Raw genomic sequence first — 17,831 nt, 5'->3', positions numbered from 1 at the left:
ATCAGAGTCATAGCACCATCTGCATGGAGGTCTGACAAGACTAGCTGCATGCTTGTTTCTGGTGTAATTCAGAAACTACTGCAGCCAAATAGATCAGCAGGTAGCTGGAATTGTTTAAAAGGAAATTAATATGGCAGCCTCAATATTCCTTTCACTTCAGTTGTCCTTTAAAGGTGCACATTAATAATCCAATTTCCCGAACAATTGACCGTCCAATCAGATAGTTGTGATCGATCAGAAACACTCATTTGGACCCACCAACAGAGTGGAACATCATAAGCATTCAGATTTCTGTTGGGTTTTTGCGTTCGCTTTTAATGCGCAAGTTTTTCCGCCTGCATTTATGCGGCATGTACTGTATGCGAGCGTGCGGGACAAAGCAGAACACTGTGTTTTATGAAAACGCGAAAGAAAACAGAAACAGACGCAATGCATGCGTTTTCCGTGCAAGGCTACTGACTTCAATAGCCTGTAGAATTGTGCACGTTTTGCCGTTAACAACAAAATGCGCACAAACACTGCTAGTGTGTTCCCCTTCTAAATCCATAAGCAGCTCTGCTTTGAAACATGGATCATAAAAACAAAACAAAGTGCTGATATTCTACCATGGTTTTTACCTAAATATAACCCTAATATAACCCTATTGTAAACCCTACGCCTAGCCGTAAATTCAGGATTCGGCTACGTCTGTCGCTTAAAGGACAACTGTAGCAAGAAGGATGCCATATTTACTTTTAAGCAATACCAGTTGCCTGGCTGTCCTGCTGATCCTCTGCCTCATACTTTTAGCCATAGACCCTGAACAAGCATGCAGCAGATCAGGTGTTTCTGACATTATTGTGAGATCTGACAAGACTAGCTGCATGCTTGTTTCCGGTGTAATTCAGACACTACTGCAGCCAAATAGATCAGCAGGGCTGCCAGACAACTGGCATCATTTAACAGGAAATAAATATGGCAGCCTCCATATACTTCTCACTTCAGTTGTCCTTAGTTTCAATTATACACGAGGGCTTGCTGTACCCGTAATTAACATTGCAGTCTATGGCTACATCCAAATGACCTGCCTGGGATCATTGTGCTTCTGGGCTGCCAGGCAACTGGTGTTATTTAAAATAAAATAAATATGGCAGCCTCCATATCGTTCTCACATCAGGTTTCCTTTCAGCATACTCTGATTGCTCTAATTTCGTCCTACAACCCCAAATCACACTCTAAAGTTAATTTGGCTCCCCCAACACTGGTTCTCAACAGAGTGATATGGAGGCTGACATAGCGATTTAATCAATACATATTGCCTGGCTGTCCTGCTGATCCTCTGCCTCTAACACTTTTAGCCACAGACCCTGAACAGGTATGCGGCAGATCAGCGGTTTCTGACTGAAGTCAGACTGGATTTGCAGCATGCTTGTTTCAGGTGTGTGACTCTAGTGATGCATAACAGATCAGCAGGTCTGGTCAGCACCTCTTGGGGTTTTTATTGCTGTCTGCAGCCATGTTGGAGAGGATTTACCCACAGTTAAGGGGCAAGAAAAGTTAAAAATACTTCAGTAGAATGAGGAAGATTAAATGCCAATCTCCAGGCACATATCTACACGATACAACCAAATCGTTTTATTTAATGGAAAAATAAAATTAAACTTTTTTTTTTGTAGAAAATTCTATATAAACTAGTAAAAAAAAATAAATAAATAAAAAAAGCCCGCTAGGCCCGGCCACATGCATCCATCCGTGACCACTGTCCTAAGTCTGCCCACAAGCCACGCATGCACGTCAGGCACAACAGGCGTACCAACACAGGACGACACAAGGACAGGGAATTATATAGGATGGCTGATCAGCATGGTGGAACCTTCTGCAATGTGCATCCTTAGCAAAAAATTTGTAGTTTAAAGGGAACCTAAACTAAGAAGGATGTGTTTTTTTCCTTTTAAAATAATACCAGTTGCCTGACTCTCCTGCTGATCCTGTGTCTCTAATATTTTTAGCCACAGCCCCTCAACAAGCATGCAGATCAGGTGCTCTGACTGAAGTCAGACTGGATTAGCTGCATGCTTATTTCAGGTGTGTGATTCAGCTACTACTGCAGCCCAAGAGACCAGCAGGACTGCCAGGCAACTAGTATCGTTTAAAAGGAAACATCCATATCCCTCTCAGTAAAGGTTCCCTTTAAAGATCCAACCATCACACACTGGGTGGACGGAACTCAGATCTCTCACTAGATATACATTTCCTACAATCTACGTAATACTGAAAACCTGCCTGGCTAGCTCAGGGTAGAGTGCCCTTTTAACCAATCACTGTACCTGCAAGATGACCTGGGTTCGGGGAAAGCCTATTCCAGGAAGTGTTTACATGAGATATTTGGCCTAGCACTTGAAATTGTTTGGCAGGAGCAGAGCGGTGGGCAGCCAGCTCGCCTGCCTCGGAGATTACGGTTACAGTTTACAGCGGATTATAAGATTCTGGGATTGGCAAGGGAAGACTCAGTGAACTGTTGTCTACACAATCATTAAGATATGTGCTTGAATTACAGCATCATTGTCTTCCACCAGAACCCGTTGGACGGGGCCGAGATTTGAGAGGCCACATATGACGCACACGGCGGGGCAGGAGTACTACGGCTGTGCATGAAACGTGTCCAGACTGGTGAATAGGGATTATGTGCGTCACGTCAAGCATGAGGTAAGCATGTGCTGGATACTTACTGTTCAAAGACACTTGTGTTCGCATTCCATTGTGTCCATTCTAAAGAGAGGAAACACAAAGAGTATCACATTAACATCCTGCACAACAGTCTGCTTAGCACACCTTCAAGAGAACCTGTCAAGTTCACAAGGTTTGACAACTAATACCACAAGATCCTGCAAGTGGATAGTGTACTGGTCAAGGGCTCTGCCTTTGAATGCTGGCCAAGTCAGTACCTATTCAGTAAGGAGTCCAAGGCAAGACTCCCTAATACTGCAGGGTGGCCTCTTGAGCGTGTCCCAGTGGCTGCAGCTCTTGAGTGATTTGAGTCTGCCAGGAGGAAAGCGCTATACAAATGTTCAGATTATTTATTTTTATTAAGTCTACATGTATGAAAAAAAGCCCCAAAGGGGTACTCCGCTTAATAAAGGGAAGCCTCTGTATAATCCAGGCAGTACTAACAGGGCTGTGCGTGTGGCTGGGCATGCAGGGTGAACCACGACTGGCCCCAACTGGGTAAAATACTGGGGGACACAGCGGAGGAACGGAGGGGCCCAGGAGGACGACGATGAAGCCCACAACTGGCATGGGGCTGCAGGAAGCCCCAGGTAAGTATAAAAGCTGCTTATTCAAATATCTGGTTTCTTTGACGCCCTATTTACAGTTACGTGTTGCGTTAAGTTACATCCCATTTCGGCAAATGGGATGCAAGGTGACAACCAGTGGCATAGCTAAGGAGCTATGGGCCCCGATGCAAGTTTTACATGGGGTCCCCCATGCACTCTGTACATAACAATTGATATGGTGCACCAAAAACTGCCAAGGATTTCCACAGTGTCAGAGGTGCAAGAAGTGGATTGAAAACAGTTAATGATCACTACTGTTTAAAGCATCTATAGAAGTGATTATTACCAGCACAGGACTAATAGAGAGCTAATATTGTGCTTGAGGGAGGGCCCCTAGGTGCCCCTCTGACCCAAGGGCCCCGATGCGGTCGCAATCTGCACCCCTTATTGCTACGCCACTGGTGACAACGCATTAAGTCTGACCACCCCCCCCCCCCCCCCCCCAAAAAAAAAAAAATTACCCAAGGAGGGGGTAGGCTCTGGGTCCTTCCCGTTTCTTTCTCATCCTCTAATTCCTGCATTGGCTCTACCATTCGCAGTCTCCAACCGATTGGTCAGAGACTGCTCTCTTACTCTGCGGGTGGGCTTCGGAATTCTTTGGGAGCACTCAGGTGCCCGAAGATGGTCCGCTCCAGACTGCGCAAGCACGCTCTCTGGTACATGCGCAGTACAGAGTTGCCAGTCTTTGGGAGCAATCGGGCTCCTGAAGCCTCCTGAGGCGGGAGATTTGAACGGAGGAGCCTAAGGAAAGGAACAGGAAGACTCTATAGGACCCAGAGCCTTCCCTATCCGTAAGATTTTCTTGAAAAAGTAAAAATGAGAAAGTAAAGTTACGTGTATGCTGCCAGGGATATGATACAGCTCACAGCAGCCCGCCCCCATTTCTGCACCCCCCTGGGTCTCCACAATCTGCCACTCAATTATTTGTCTGGGTCGCCCATCAAATGGAGGAGACGGCAGTTGACCTTGATTTCCCACACCCCATCCCTCCTAGTTGTCACTGCTTTCCTTCCAAGTATACGTCCCCTTTCCACCTATTAGCTGCACTCTCGCTCCTGTTCCTGTCATTGCTAGCCTCGCGCAAGTGCAGAAGATCATTGAGCTCATGTATGGGGCTTCCAGTATATTCTGAGCAGTGAACCGGAAGCCGTTCTGGAGTTGGTGCCATTTTAAAAATTGAGAAGTTTTTTGTATGGGGAAAGCAGGTGAAAGGGACAGGTGAGGGCAGGTGGACCACAGCCTGAATTGGCAGGAGGCAAGTATTGGAAATGTATGTGTATTTGGGTTTTCTTTAATTCTTGAGTACTTTCAGTGGATAAACTTACCGTGACCGGCACAACTTCAGCAGCCGACATGGAACTTTGGTATCCTATTCTGCTGTGCACAGACGTCTGGTCGTAGGAGGAGGAAGAGGAGGAAATGGTGACAGGACTGGCACTCTGGGAGGAGCTGTTGTGGCTGGAGGTGGTGATGACAGACGCGGTATAGCTCGTGTCCTGCACCGTACTGGAGATTGGCAGAGAGGTATTCAGGGAGTCGCTGCAACACACATAACAGGCTTGAGAACATCCATCAAACAGAACTTGTAAACAAGTCATTAAAGGGCACCTGAAGTGAGAGGGATATGGAGGCTGACATTTATTTCTAACCTCCCTGGCGTTACAAACTTGTTTTATGTAGTGTAGCTAGCACTATGCTGGCTACACATGTGCCCCAAGTCCCCCGGCACCGCACTGATCCCCCCGATCGCCGCCGGCTATATTTACCTAGAACCGCAACTTCCCCGAACCGCTTCTGTCGTCGCTATGGTGGCGATCGGACATGACGTCTGATGTCATCGACGTCATGACATCATGCGCAGTCTCGGTCCTCCCCATAGTGGCGCCTGGAAGCTATTGGAGAGGCTGCGCCATCGTGGGTTACGGGGGGGGAGGTAAGTATAAGGGCAGCGATGAAGGGGGATCAGAGGGTGCCGGCAGCGATCAGGGGCAACATGTAGCTAGCCAAGTGCTAGCTACATGATTTAAAACAATTTGTATAAAAAAAAAAAAAAAACCCACCCGGGGCCATGCAATCCCCTGTGGCGGTATGAATGAGCTGAGCTCGTCCATACCGCTCTGGTGGTTAAGCAATACCAGTTGCCTGGCTATCCTGCTGATCCTCTGCCTCTAATATGTTTAGCCACGGACCCTAAACAAGCATTCAGATCAGATGTCTCTGACTGGATTAGCCACATGTTTGTTTCTGGTGTAATTCAGACACCACTGTGGCCAAATAGATCAGCAGGACAGCCAGGCAACTGGTATTGTTTGACAGGAAATAAATATGGCAGCCTCCATATCCCTCTCACTTAAGGGGGTCTTTTAATGCAACTCAATTCCGGAATCCCAAAAAACCTTTATAGAAAGCACCATTGTTACAAAAAAAAAAAAGTAACTTTTACTGGTATACTGCTACTTTAAAATGAAGGTTGCTCAGCTATATAAAACGCTCCCGCTCTCACCTTATTGTTTTTGAATACAAGGTGTTGGGCGTCTGACTGCTGTTGTCAGGTCCTGTGTTTGAACCAAACTCCGGCAAGGAGGGTTCTGAACCAAATTCCAGTGCTCCGAACTGCACGTTTAATCCGGTGACGTCAGCCGATCCGGGCATCTCTACGGCGGATGAAGGAATCTGTAAAGACAATGCCATGGTAACACTACCACCAACAGGTTGTTTTTTTTTACCAGCTGGACAAATAATAATATGTAATGTAGGAGTAAGTAGTAGATACGCTTATGCCAAAAATGGTTATTTAAAGTGTACCTGAGATGGGCATACTAAAAGATTTTATACTTACCTAGGGCTTCCTCCAGCCTCATGAGCACCGATGCGTCCCTTGCCATCCTCTTTAGTGCCTCCGTTCTCCTCGTATTGGTCCAGGTAATCTGGCTCAGTTGCGTCAGTCGGCACGTCTGCGCATGTGCGGCCCCTCAGAGCATGCGCAGAAGAGCCCGACTGGCGCGACTGAGCCGATATTTTACTACTGTGATTGCCAATTTAAAAATGTAGACTATCAGTAAATTTACCAATATTCTACTTGTCGAAATTGGACACCCCAGTTTCCCGGTGTCTCTTTTTATGCACGCAATGACCCTACCAGGACTAAAGATTTTGCCCATTTTGAAATTTCAGAATGTAAAAGAGGGAAAAGGAAAGATTTTACAATGGGAAAACACTGACAACAACTTTATTAGCATTGTACAAGGGAAAAAAACAACAATTTTATTAATTACAGTATTTTTAATACAGTTCCTCAAAGCAAGTCCGCGGTGAAAAACTGATGAGACAAACAATTGTATCTATGACTTTTTTTTTTAGAACGCCCGCAGATGTATTTTATGTTTAAATCTAGTTTTTACATTTTTACTGTTTTATTATCTCTGCTCAATGACCCATGCATTGAAGTATGCCAGAGCTCAAATCTATGAACTATTGACCCTTTTTATCATTTTTTTTTTTGCTCTCAGAAGCCATTTACCAACAGGGAAGTGTTTTATGGCTGTAATTCCTTATCAGTGAGGGTTGCGCTATAGTCTGACCCAGTCCCGACCTGGACAGAAACTGTCCCTTTCCTACCTGATGTTTAACCCTTTCAGACAAAGAAAAAGAACACAGCATAGTAATTTCTGTGCTTGGCACTGTACATACACATGTCTATCTCATCATGTCACCTCGGTTGTCCTTTAAAGTGGACCTGAACTCAGAACTTCCACTCTGCTCTAAAAGATACACAACAGCATAATAACCTTTAACCACTTTACCCCCGCGCGTACGTATTTCTCCGCCCCTTTTTCCATCCTTTAACAACCAGGGACGGAGAAACACGTACTTTCCGCGTTCCCGACGCTGCCCGCGCTCCCGCTCGTAAACACGCCGCCCGCCGCTAGTAAACACGCCGCCCGCCCGCTCGCCCAGAGATCAATGAACGGGAAAATCCATTCCCGTTCGTTGATCTAAGCCCCGCAATGATCAGCTGCTCTCCTATGGGCAGCGCGATCATTGTGAGAAAAAACTCACGTGTCCAGCCTCCTTATACTTCCTCCAAGCTTCCGGAAGGAAGCTTGGAGGTCGCATTAAAACAAAAAGTTACTGTGGCCATCTTGTGGCCAAATAGTAAACTACACCCTACACATTTTTCACATACAAATAAATGACTTTTACATATAAAATTAATTCATTACCTCCCACACTCCCCATTTTTTTTTTTTTTTGTAATTAAAAAAAAAATTAAAAAATTTACAATTAAAAAAAATACATAAATAGTTACCTTAGGGACTGAACTTTTTAAATATTTATGTCAAGAGGGTATAACACTGTTACTTTATAAACTACGGGCTTGTAATTAGGGATGGACGCAAAAATGAAAAAAATGCACCTTTATTTCCAAATAAAATATTGGCGCCAAACATTGTGATAGGGACATAATTTAAATGGTTTTATAACCGGGACAAAAGGGCAAATACGTTTCATGGGTTTTAATTACAGTAGCATGCATTATTTAAAAACTATAATGGCCGAAAACTGAAAAATAATTATTTTTTTCCCCACATTTTTCCTATTTTCCCATTAAAACACATTTAGAAAAAAATAATTCTTGGCATAATGTCCCACCTAAAGAAAGCCTAATTGGTGGCGGAAAAAACAAGATATAGTTCATTTCATTGCGATAAGTAATGATAAAGTTATAGACGAATGAATGGAAGGAGCGCTGAAAGGTGAAAATTGCTCTGGTGCTCAGGGGGTAAAACCCCTCAGTGGTGAAGTGGTTAAAGAACTTCTGTTGCAAAAATCTTAAAATTTAGAATACATGTTAACACATACAAATAAGAAGTATGTTTTTTCTGGAGTTAAATGAGCCATGAATTACTTTTTTCTCATGTTGCTGTCACTTACAGTAAGTAGTAGAAATCTGACAGAACCGGCAGGTTTTGGAGTAGCCCATCTTCTCATAGGGGGTTCTTAGGGTTTTCTTTATTTTTAAAAGCACTTAGTGAATGGCAGTTGCTCCATCCAACTGCCAAAAAAGTGTGCAGCGAGCAGGGAGGCTGACCAGCATCTTTGTATAAATCCTTTTCAGGGAATGTCTTTATAAAGAATAAAGGCCATGCTGAGAATTCCCCATGAAGAGATGGACTAGCCCAAAACATGTTGGTGCTATCAGATTTCTACTACCTACTGTAAGTGACAGCAACATAGGAGAAAAGTCATTTATGGCTCATTTTACTCTGTAAGAAACATACTTCTTATTTGTATGTGTTTTAAATTTTAAGATTTTCGCAACCGTTCCTATTTAAAGAAAAACGTTTATTTGTTACAGCTGATGCAAATCCTGCAATAAATCTGCACTGTTTCTACTTCCTGATTCAAGGAAGCAGACATATTGTTAACATCCTGTGCTTTCAAATGAGCGTATCTGCCGCAGGCAGTCATGTGACACAGGGGAGAGATCAGATTACACCTTGTGATTAGACACAAATGAGAGGGAATTAGACAGGCTAAACTCTCTAAATACATACAGGGAGCATTTCTCTCTGTTTTCCTTCTGTCCTGTGCAAGAGTTCAGGTACACTTTAACACATCCTCCAACCAAGAACCAACTTCTCACGAACGTCCAGCTATGATCTCAGAGTCAGACCTTTACTTTGTACACAAATCCCTCCTATACTTCAGACTGGTCTCTTCGTCAGACTCTTACAACCAAGACTTCTCTGTTCTGGATTATAAACATGTAAGGGCAGGGCTCTCCCATCTGTTTCCTGTCTTACTGTACTAGATCAATCAGAACACCACACACACTTGTACTGCTAGACCGTCTTACTACATCAAGCATAAACTATGTACAGCTTGTTCTCAGTTTATGCCAAGCTTGGGTTGTGAGAGACTAAGGGCCCGTTCAGATCAGAAATGCGGATGGCCATGCGTGCGGAACGCGTGCGGACCGCAACGCGTACGAACGCATGGCCATCCGCGTTTGTGTGCGTTGCGTGGCTGATCCCATCACTGAAAAGTGAATGGGACAGCCACGCGTTTTTGCAAAATCTGCGTGCAGCATGCGTTCCTGGACCGCACAGGTCCGGAACGCATGCAGTGTGAACATCAGACATTGCACTCTATGCAATGTCTGATGTCGTGCGTTTTGGCCACCTGCACGCGTTTCCAAAACGCGGCTGGAAACGCGTGCAGTGTGAACGGGCCCTAAGGATTTCCATTTTGTGGAATTCAACTGCAGTCAAGTGACCACTGCTGTTCTGTTCAAACTGAGTTTGGAAACTTTATTTTTGTAACTTTAAATTATTTTTTATAGTTAATTACTGGACAGCGGGCACAATGCAAAAAAATCATTTAAAAAAAATTAGTAATTTGTCAGAAATTATATACTCTACTATAAGTCAAGAAATTTAGTTTTGACTCACTAAATAAAAGTATGGGGTCGACTTGTACTTGAGTCGGACTTACATTTCTGACTCATAGCCGAGGAAGGAACTCACCTAACTGTAGGAACTATGCAATGTCAGCAGGGTTGTGGGAAGTTTTTTTTTTTATTAAGCTATATGACAAGCTTACATGTAAATAACAGAGAGCTTCCCATTTCAGATAAGGACACTATGATCAGAAGGTACTATACAGTGATGTAAGCATGTTGTCTAACTGATGTTTGCTGTGTAAAGGACGGTAAGCTGTACCAGTAGGGAAAATTAACAATGTTCTGGGTTGGGAAAAAGAGAAGGGCAGAAATTATGACAATTTTGGCATCAAGAAGAAACCATCAGAAATATTCTTTTCTTTCTTAAACTACTTTACGACCGCTCCACACCAATAGGCGTGGCCACGGCGGCAGCCCCAGGACCGCCTAACGCCAATTGGCGTCAGGTCCTAGAGCCGGATACTGAAGGAGATCGCGCGCATCTCCTCCTCGGGGGGCGGAGCTCCGCCCCCTCTTCAGTCTCCGAGCGGCTATCGCCACTCGGGAGACTGTTAGACGGCGTGCTCGCCGTCTATTTACATAGTACAGCGCTGCGATCAGCAGCAGCGCTGTACTGGGGACAGCCATGTGACATGGTTGTCCCCCTGGGGGACAAGAGAGCGATCGGCTCTCATAGGCAGAAGCACGTGATTGGCCGGCTGGGGGTAGGGAGGGGATTTAAAAAAAACAAAAAACACAAACAAATATTTATAAAAAAAATAAAAAATAAACACAAGGGGGGCAATCAAACCCCACCAACAAAGAGCTCTGTTGGTGGGGAGAAAAGGAGGTGGGGGTGGGGGGGGGGGGGGGAGAGAAATCACTTGTGTGCTGTTGTGCGGCCCTGCAGCTTGGCCTTAAAGAGATACTGTAGGGGGGGTCGGGGGAAAATGAGCTGAACTTACCCAGGGCTTCTAATGGTCCCCCGCAGACATCCTGTGTTGGCGCAGCCACTCCCCAATGCTCCGGCCCCGCCTCCGGTTCACTTCTGGAATTTCTGACTTTAAAGTCAGAAAACCACTGCGCCTGCATTGCCATGTCCTCGCTCCCGCTGATGTCACCAGGAGTGTACTGCGCAGACACAGACCACACTGGGCCTGCGCTGTGCGCTCTTGATGACATCAGCGGGATCGAGGACACGGCAATGCAGGCGCAGTGGTTTTCTGACTTTAAAGTCAGAAATTCCAGAAGTGAACCAGAGACGGGGCTGGAGCATCGGTGAGCGGCTGCGCGGGCACAGGATGTCTGCGGGGGGCCATTAGAAGCCCCGGGTAAGTTCAGCTCATTTTCTTCTGACCCCCCTACAGTATCCCTTTAAAGCTGCAGTGGCCAATTACGACAAAAACAGCCTAGTCTTTAGGGGGGGGGGGGTTTACCACTGTGGTCCTCAAGTGGTTAAAGAGAACCCGAGCCGACTGCACAACATAAAAAAAAACAAAAAACAATCCTACTACCTGATCCGGGGGAGGGGGGGGGGGGGGGGGGGGGGTTCGGGCAAACTGGATCAGGTAGGATTTTTAACCGCCGCTCTAGTCTCCTGTTTTCCCTTAGGTCTCTATGTCATGTAGAAGAAAAAGAAAAAGCAGCGACCCTGGGGCCATGAAGCTGCTGATCAGCTCTGTGTTCTCCTCCAAGGTGCTAGCGAGGCGCAGGGGGGTACAGAGAGGTGGCTCTTTTGGATTTGTACACGCCTCTGTGTACCATTTGTCATGTGCAGAATTGCCTCGGGTAAACATTTCTCCAAAATTTGACGGTGAACTGTAAAATCAACAGGACAGGTCAGCTAAATTAGTAATTTCTTATTGGATTTTTTTTTTCCCAGCCAATATTGAGTTTCATTCCACTTTAAAAGAGCCCTGACAGGTGTGTTTATGCATGCGGGAATAACTTACACTGGGGAGAGAATGCAGAAATCCATTCACCACTGCTGGCCCGCGCTAATTGAAATCTACGTCATGTCTGGAACCTGTTAACCCTGCCAGGGTGTAGATTTCAATTTCCGCGTTGCGCGCTCCCGCCGTTTCCCAGTCGCTGCAGGCCACTCCTGCTGCCGTTGCTATGACAGCAGAGCTCTGTGAGTTGGTCAGGAGCCAATCACATTGGCTCACAATGATCACAGGGTCAGGAGCCACAGAACTCTGCTGTCATAGCGACGGCAGAGTGAAAGGGCTTCACCGACAAGTGAGCGGAGCAAACGCCGAGAGCGATGGGTCCAAGCGGCGTGATGTCGGTGAGCCCCGTTTCTGTACCAGCAGGTCTCTGGTCCTTAAAGAGTAACTGTCAGGCTGCAGAAGTTAATTTAAACCTCTATTCTCCTGTGTTAAACAGTTTAGACAGAAGCCAAAAAGGCATTACTAAAGATAAAAATCTCTCTTACATTTGATGTAGCTTATCAGCAAAGCTAAGCTCCTAAGGAGGACGCAAGCCGCATTCCATACTGCAAAGCATTCTGGGGCCCTCCCCTCGGCTGCTAAGGAGAAGACGGGATCAAGTTTCAGCAGCTTCTAACTCAGTCCAGCCACAGCACAGATAAATCTCTGGGCAGAGTACACTGCAGGAGTCCGCTATTGTTCCTAGCCACATGGCTCATTAATATTCACTGCACACTGTGTTATTCTGTACGAGCTCCTCTGTGATCAGGAAGCAGGCAGGACATGACGACACATTTGGCTTCACAAACATGGAACCTGCCATGGGCTGTCAGGAGCATCATTCTCTGCATATACTATATAAAAATTCTGTGAAATCCAAACGTGGACAGTGAAATGCATATGTAATGTAAGTACAGCCAATCTTTAGCTACTGATATATGTGTTTATTTTCTCTGAGACCTTATACCTAACAGCTCCTCTTTAAAGCAGATCCGAGATGAAAAACTAACTATAACAAGTAACAAGTCTATATATATTATCTAAAGGTAAGTAAGATTAGATAGTTTACACAGCAAATCTAGCTGCAAACAGCTTTAATAGAATATTGTGATACGACAGCCGCCATGTTGTTTGTAAACATTAGACAGAGGCAAGCTTATCTGTATCTTGAGCAAAGAAAACTAATCCCCCCTCCTCCTCCATCCTCCCCTCTGCCTCTGAAATCTCTGGCTAGTAATACCTCCCTCTCCTCCTGCCCAGACTGAGCTCCCATGAGCCCTTACTACTGTCTGAAAGTGCCTTGGCTCTCTGAAAACCTGTGGGAGTGGCTTATTTAGTTTATGGGGAATTAGAGCATTAAAACAAAAACAAAAAAGTATTTGGCTTGAGGAATGCCCTATAAACAATAGGAAAGGAACACAATTATGCAATGAGTAAAAGTTAATCTCGGATCCACTTTAAGGGGACTTAAGGCACTGAAAAGGGCAAATAAGAAAAAGAAGCAGAAAAAAAAAACCAAGTACATCCAGATCACTCAGCAATACTGTTTTCCACATACACAGTTCAGATATGTGCTTGGAAATGACACATCATTGTGATCTGGATGATGTTTTACATTTTAGATTGCAGAGTTAAAGGATTGCCAAGACTGTTATAGTTGCCAACAACCCTCAGTAACACATGACTACAACTACAGTGTTCTTAGCAATGGGCATCTCTGCTTTAGCCAACTTCACACCGCACGGACTCCAGTGACCTAAACAAGTCTGCTTTAACCACTTAACGACCGCCTAACGCTGATAGGCGTCGGCTGGTCGTTAGTGGTATAGCATGGAAACGGCCGCTCGTTCGAGCGGCCTTTCCATGCCAGTTCACGGAGGGTGTTTCCATGCCAGTTCACGGAGGAAGTCTGATCGCCCTGTGTGCCTGCTGATCTGTGCTGTGGGCTGGAGAGCCCACGCAGCACAGATCACACATAAACAGCCCAGTCCTTAAGTGGTTAAATCACACTTGATGTGAGAAGTATATGGTGGCGGCCATATTTATTTATTTTCAAAAAGGAACTCCAGTGAAAATAATTTAATAGAAAAGTGCTTAATTTTTACAAGAATTATGTATAAATGATTTAGTCAGCGCTTGTTCATTGTAAAAGCTTTCCTCTTCCTGAGAAACATTCTGACATTTATCACATGGTGACATTGCTGGCAGGTGATGTCAGTGGTAGTAGCTGCTGCTTGCTTTTTTGGCAGTTGAAAACAGCTGTTATTTCCCTCAATGCAACAAGGCTCCCACAGTGTGATGTCAGTACCTCAGTGCTGTAAGGTGCTGACATTTGTGGGTGGGGTTTCAACACAAAAATGCAGAGCCCCCTGATGATCCATTTGAGAAAAGGAAAATATTTCTCATGGGAAAGGGGGCATCAGCTACTGATTGGGATAAAGTGCAATTCTTGGTCACTGTTTTTCTTTAAGCAACACCAGTTGCCTGGCTATCCTGCTGATGCTCTGTCCCTAATAATTTTAGCAATAGCCCCAGAACAAGCATATGCAGATCAGGTGTTTCTGACATCTTTGTCAAATCGGACAAGATGAGCTGCATGCTTGTTTCTGGTGTGATTCAGACACTACTGCAGCCACATAGACCAACAGGGCTGCCAGGCAACTGGTATTATTTAAAAGGAAATAAATAAAGCAGCCTCCATATAACTCTAGCCTCAGGTTCCCTTAACCACTTGAGGACCACAGTCTTTTCGCCCCTTAAGGACCAGAGCCTTTTTCTCCATTCAGACCACTGCAGCTTTCACGGTTTATTGCTCAGTCATACAACCTACCACCTAAAGGAATTTTACCTCCTTTTCTTGTCACTAATACAGCTTTCTTTTGCTGCTATTTGATTGCTGCTGCGAGTTTTAGTTTTTATTATATTCATCAAAAAAGACATGAATTCTGGCAAAAAAATGACTTTTTTAACTTTCTGTGCTGACATTTTTCAAATAAAGTAAAATTTCCTATACATTTGAGCGCGAAAGGTATTCTGCTACATGTCTTTGATAAAAAAAACCCATTCAGTGTATATTTATTGGATTGGGTAAAAGTTATAGCGTTTACAAACTATGGTGCCAAAAGTGAATTTTCCCATTTTCAAGCATTTCTGACTTTTCTGACCACCTGACATGTTTCATGAGGGGCTAGAATTCCAGGATAGTATAAATACCCCCCAAATGACCCCATTTTGGAAAGAAGACATCCCAAAGTATTCAGTGAGAGACATGGTGAGTTCATAGAAGATTTTATTTTTTGTCACAAGTTAGCGGAAAATGACACTTTGTGACAAAAAAAAAAAAAAAGTTTCCATTTCTTCTAACTTGCGACAAAAAAAAAATTAAATCTGCCACGGACTCACTATGCTCCTCTCTGAATACCTTGAAGTGTCTACTTTCCAAAATGGGGTCATTTGTGGGGTGTGTTCACTGTCCTGGCATTTTGGGGGGTGCCAAATTGTAAGCACCCCTGTAAAGCCTAAAGATGCTCATTGGACTTTGGGCCCCTTAGCGCAGTTAGGCTGCAAAAAAGTGCCACACGTGGTATTGCCGTACTCAGGAGAAGTAGTATAATGTGTTTTGGGGTGTATTTTAACACATACCCATGCTGGGTGGGAGAAATGTCTCCGTAAATGACAATTGTTTTATTTTTTTTTTACACACAATTGTCTATTTATAGAGATATTTCTCCCACTCAGCATGGGTATGTGGAAAAATACACCCCAAAACACATTATACTACTTCTGCTGAGTACGGCGATACCACATGTGTGGCACTTTTTTTGCACCCTAACTGCGCTAAGGGGCCCAAAGTTCAATGAGTACCTTTAGGATTTCACAGGTCATTTTGAGAAATTTCGTTTCAAGACTACTCCTCACGGTTTAGGGCCCCTAAAATGCCAGGACAGTATAGGAACCCCACAAATTACCCCATTTTAGAAAGAAGACACCCCAAGGTATTCCGTTAGGAGGATGGTGAGTTCATAGAAGATTTTTTTTTTTTTGTCACAAGTTAGCGGAAATTGATTTTAATTGTTTTTTTTCACAAAGTGTCATTTTCCGCTAACTTGTGACAAAAAATAAAATCTTCTATGAACTCACCATACTCCTAACGGAATACCTTGGGGTGTCTTCTTTCTAAAATGGGGTCATTTGTGGGGTTCCTATACTGCCCTGGCATTTTAGGGGCCCTAAACCGTGAGGAGTAGTCTTGAAACCAAATGTCGCAAAATGACCTGTGAAATCTTAAAGGTACTCATTGGATTTTGGGCCCCTTAGCGCACTTAGGGTGCAAAAAAGTGCCACACATGTGGTACCGCCGTACTCAGGAGAAGTAGTATAATGTGTTTTGGGGTGTATTTTTACACATACCCATGCTGGGTGGGAGAAATATCTCTGTAAATGACAATTGTTTGATTTTTTTTACACACAATTGTCCATTTACAGAGAGATTTCTCCTACCCAGCATGGGTATGTGTAAAAATACACCCCAAAACACAATATACTACTTCTTCTGAGTACGGCGATACCACATGTGTGACACTTTTTTGCAACCTAGGTGCGCTAAGGGGCCTAACGTCCTATTCACAGGTCATTTTGAGGCATTTGGATTCTAGACTACTGCTCACGGTTTAGGGCCCCTAAAATGCCAGGGCAGTATAGGAACCCCACAAGTGACCCCATTTTAGAAAGAAGACACCCCAAGGTATTCTGTTAGGAGTATGGTGAGTTCATAGAAGATTTTTTTTTTGTCAGAAGTTAGCGGAAAATGACACTTTGTGAAAAAAAAACCAATACATATCAATTTCCGCTAACTTGTAACAGAAAATAAAATCTTCTACGAACTCATCATACACCTAACAGAATACCTTAGGGTGTCTTCTTTCTAAAATGGGGTCACTTGTGGGGTTCCTATACTGCCCTGGCATTTTAGGGGCCCTAAACCGTGAGGAGTAGTCTTGAACCCAAATGTCTCAAAATGATCTGTGAAATCCTAAAGGTACTCATTGGACTTTGGGCCCCTTAGCACAGTTAGGCTGCAAAAAAGTGTCACACATGTGGTATCGCCGTACTCAGAAGAAGTAGTATAATGTGTTTTGTGGTGTATTTTTACATATAACCATGCTGGGTGGGAGAAATATCTCTGTAAATGACACATTTTTGATTTTTTTTACACACAATTGTCCATTTACAGAGAGATTTCTCCCACCCAGCATGGGTATGTGTAAAAATACACCACAAAACACATTATACTACTTCTCCTGAGTATGGCGATACCACATGTGTGACACTTTTTTGCAGCCTAGGTGCGCTAAGGGGCCCAACGTCCTATTCACAGGTCATTTTGAGGCATTTGTTTTCTAGACTACTCCTCACGGTTTAGGGCCCCTAAAATGCCAGGGCAGTATAGGAACCCCACAAGTGACCCCATTTTAGAAAGAAGACACCCCAAGGTATTCCGTTAGGGGTATGGTGAGTTCATAGAAGATTTTATTTTTTGTCACAAGTTAGTGAAAAATGACACTTTGTGAAAAAAACAAAAATCCAATTTCCGCTAACTTTTGACAAAAAATAAAATCTATGAACTCATCATACACCTAACAGAATACCTTGGGGTGTCTTCTTTCTAAAATGGGGTCACTTGTGGGGTTCCTATACTGCCCTGGCATTTTACGGGCCCAAAACTGTGAGTAGTCTGGAAACCAAATTTCTCAAAATGACTGTTCAGGGTTATAAGCATCTGCAAATTTTGATGACAGGTGGTCTATGAGGGGGCAAATTTTGTGGAACCGGTCATAAGCAGGGTGGCCTCTTAGATGACAGGATGTTTTGGGCCTGATCTGATGGATAGGAGTGCTAGGGGGGTGACAGGAGGTGATTGATGGGTGTCTCAGGGGGCGGTTAGAGGGGAAAATAGATGCAATCAATGCACTGGGGAGGTGATCGAAAGGGGGTCTGAGGGGGATCTGAGGGTTTGGCCGAGTGATCAGGAGCCCACACGGGGCAAATTAGGGCCTGATCTGATGGGTAGGTGTGCTAGGGGGTGACAGGAGGTGATTGATGGGTGTCTCAAGGTGTGATTAGAGGGGGGAAATAGATGCA

At 44.3% G+C, this 17,831-nt stretch overlaps 1 protein-coding gene and 2 non-coding genes across 12 annotated transcripts in view; all 3 read right to left on the bottom strand.

Moving 5' to 3' along the window:
* The window catches only part of UBAP2 (ubiquitin associated protein 2), a 132,844-nt gene that overhangs the window by 28,960 nt on the left and 86,053 nt on the right, over positions 1-17,831 (bottom strand). For all 10 annotated transcript variants that reach the window (XM_068251723.1, XM_068251749.1, XM_068251736.1 and 7 more), the window contains exons 14-16: positions 5,818-5,987; positions 4,640-4,853; positions 2,709-2,748 (exon numbers count right to left, since the gene is read on the bottom strand). In XM_068251723.1, the coding sequence (XP_068107824.1) occupies positions 2,709-2,748; positions 4,640-4,853; positions 5,818-5,987 (424 nt within the window). The remainder of the gene's footprint in view (positions 1-2,708; positions 2,749-4,639; positions 4,854-5,817; positions 5,988-17,831) is intronic.
* Positions 2,476-2,554, bottom strand: LOC137532959 (small nucleolar RNA SNORD121A). The gene has a single exon (XR_011024088.1). It is a non-coding gene; the product is annotated as a small nucleolar RNA SNORD121A (small nucleolar RNA).
* Positions 13,214-13,295, bottom strand: LOC137532946 (small nucleolar RNA SNORD121A). The gene has a single exon (XR_011024084.1). It is a non-coding gene; the product is annotated as a small nucleolar RNA SNORD121A (small nucleolar RNA).

This window comes from Hyperolius riggenbachi, chromosome 1 (genome assembly GCF_040937935.1).
Source record: "Hyperolius riggenbachi isolate aHypRig1 chromosome 1, aHypRig1.pri, whole genome shotgun sequence".
Classification (NCBI taxonomy): Eukaryota; Metazoa; Chordata; class Amphibia; order Anura; family Hyperoliidae; genus Hyperolius; species Hyperolius riggenbachi.
This window is presented reverse-complemented; position numbering and strand designations above follow the sequence as displayed.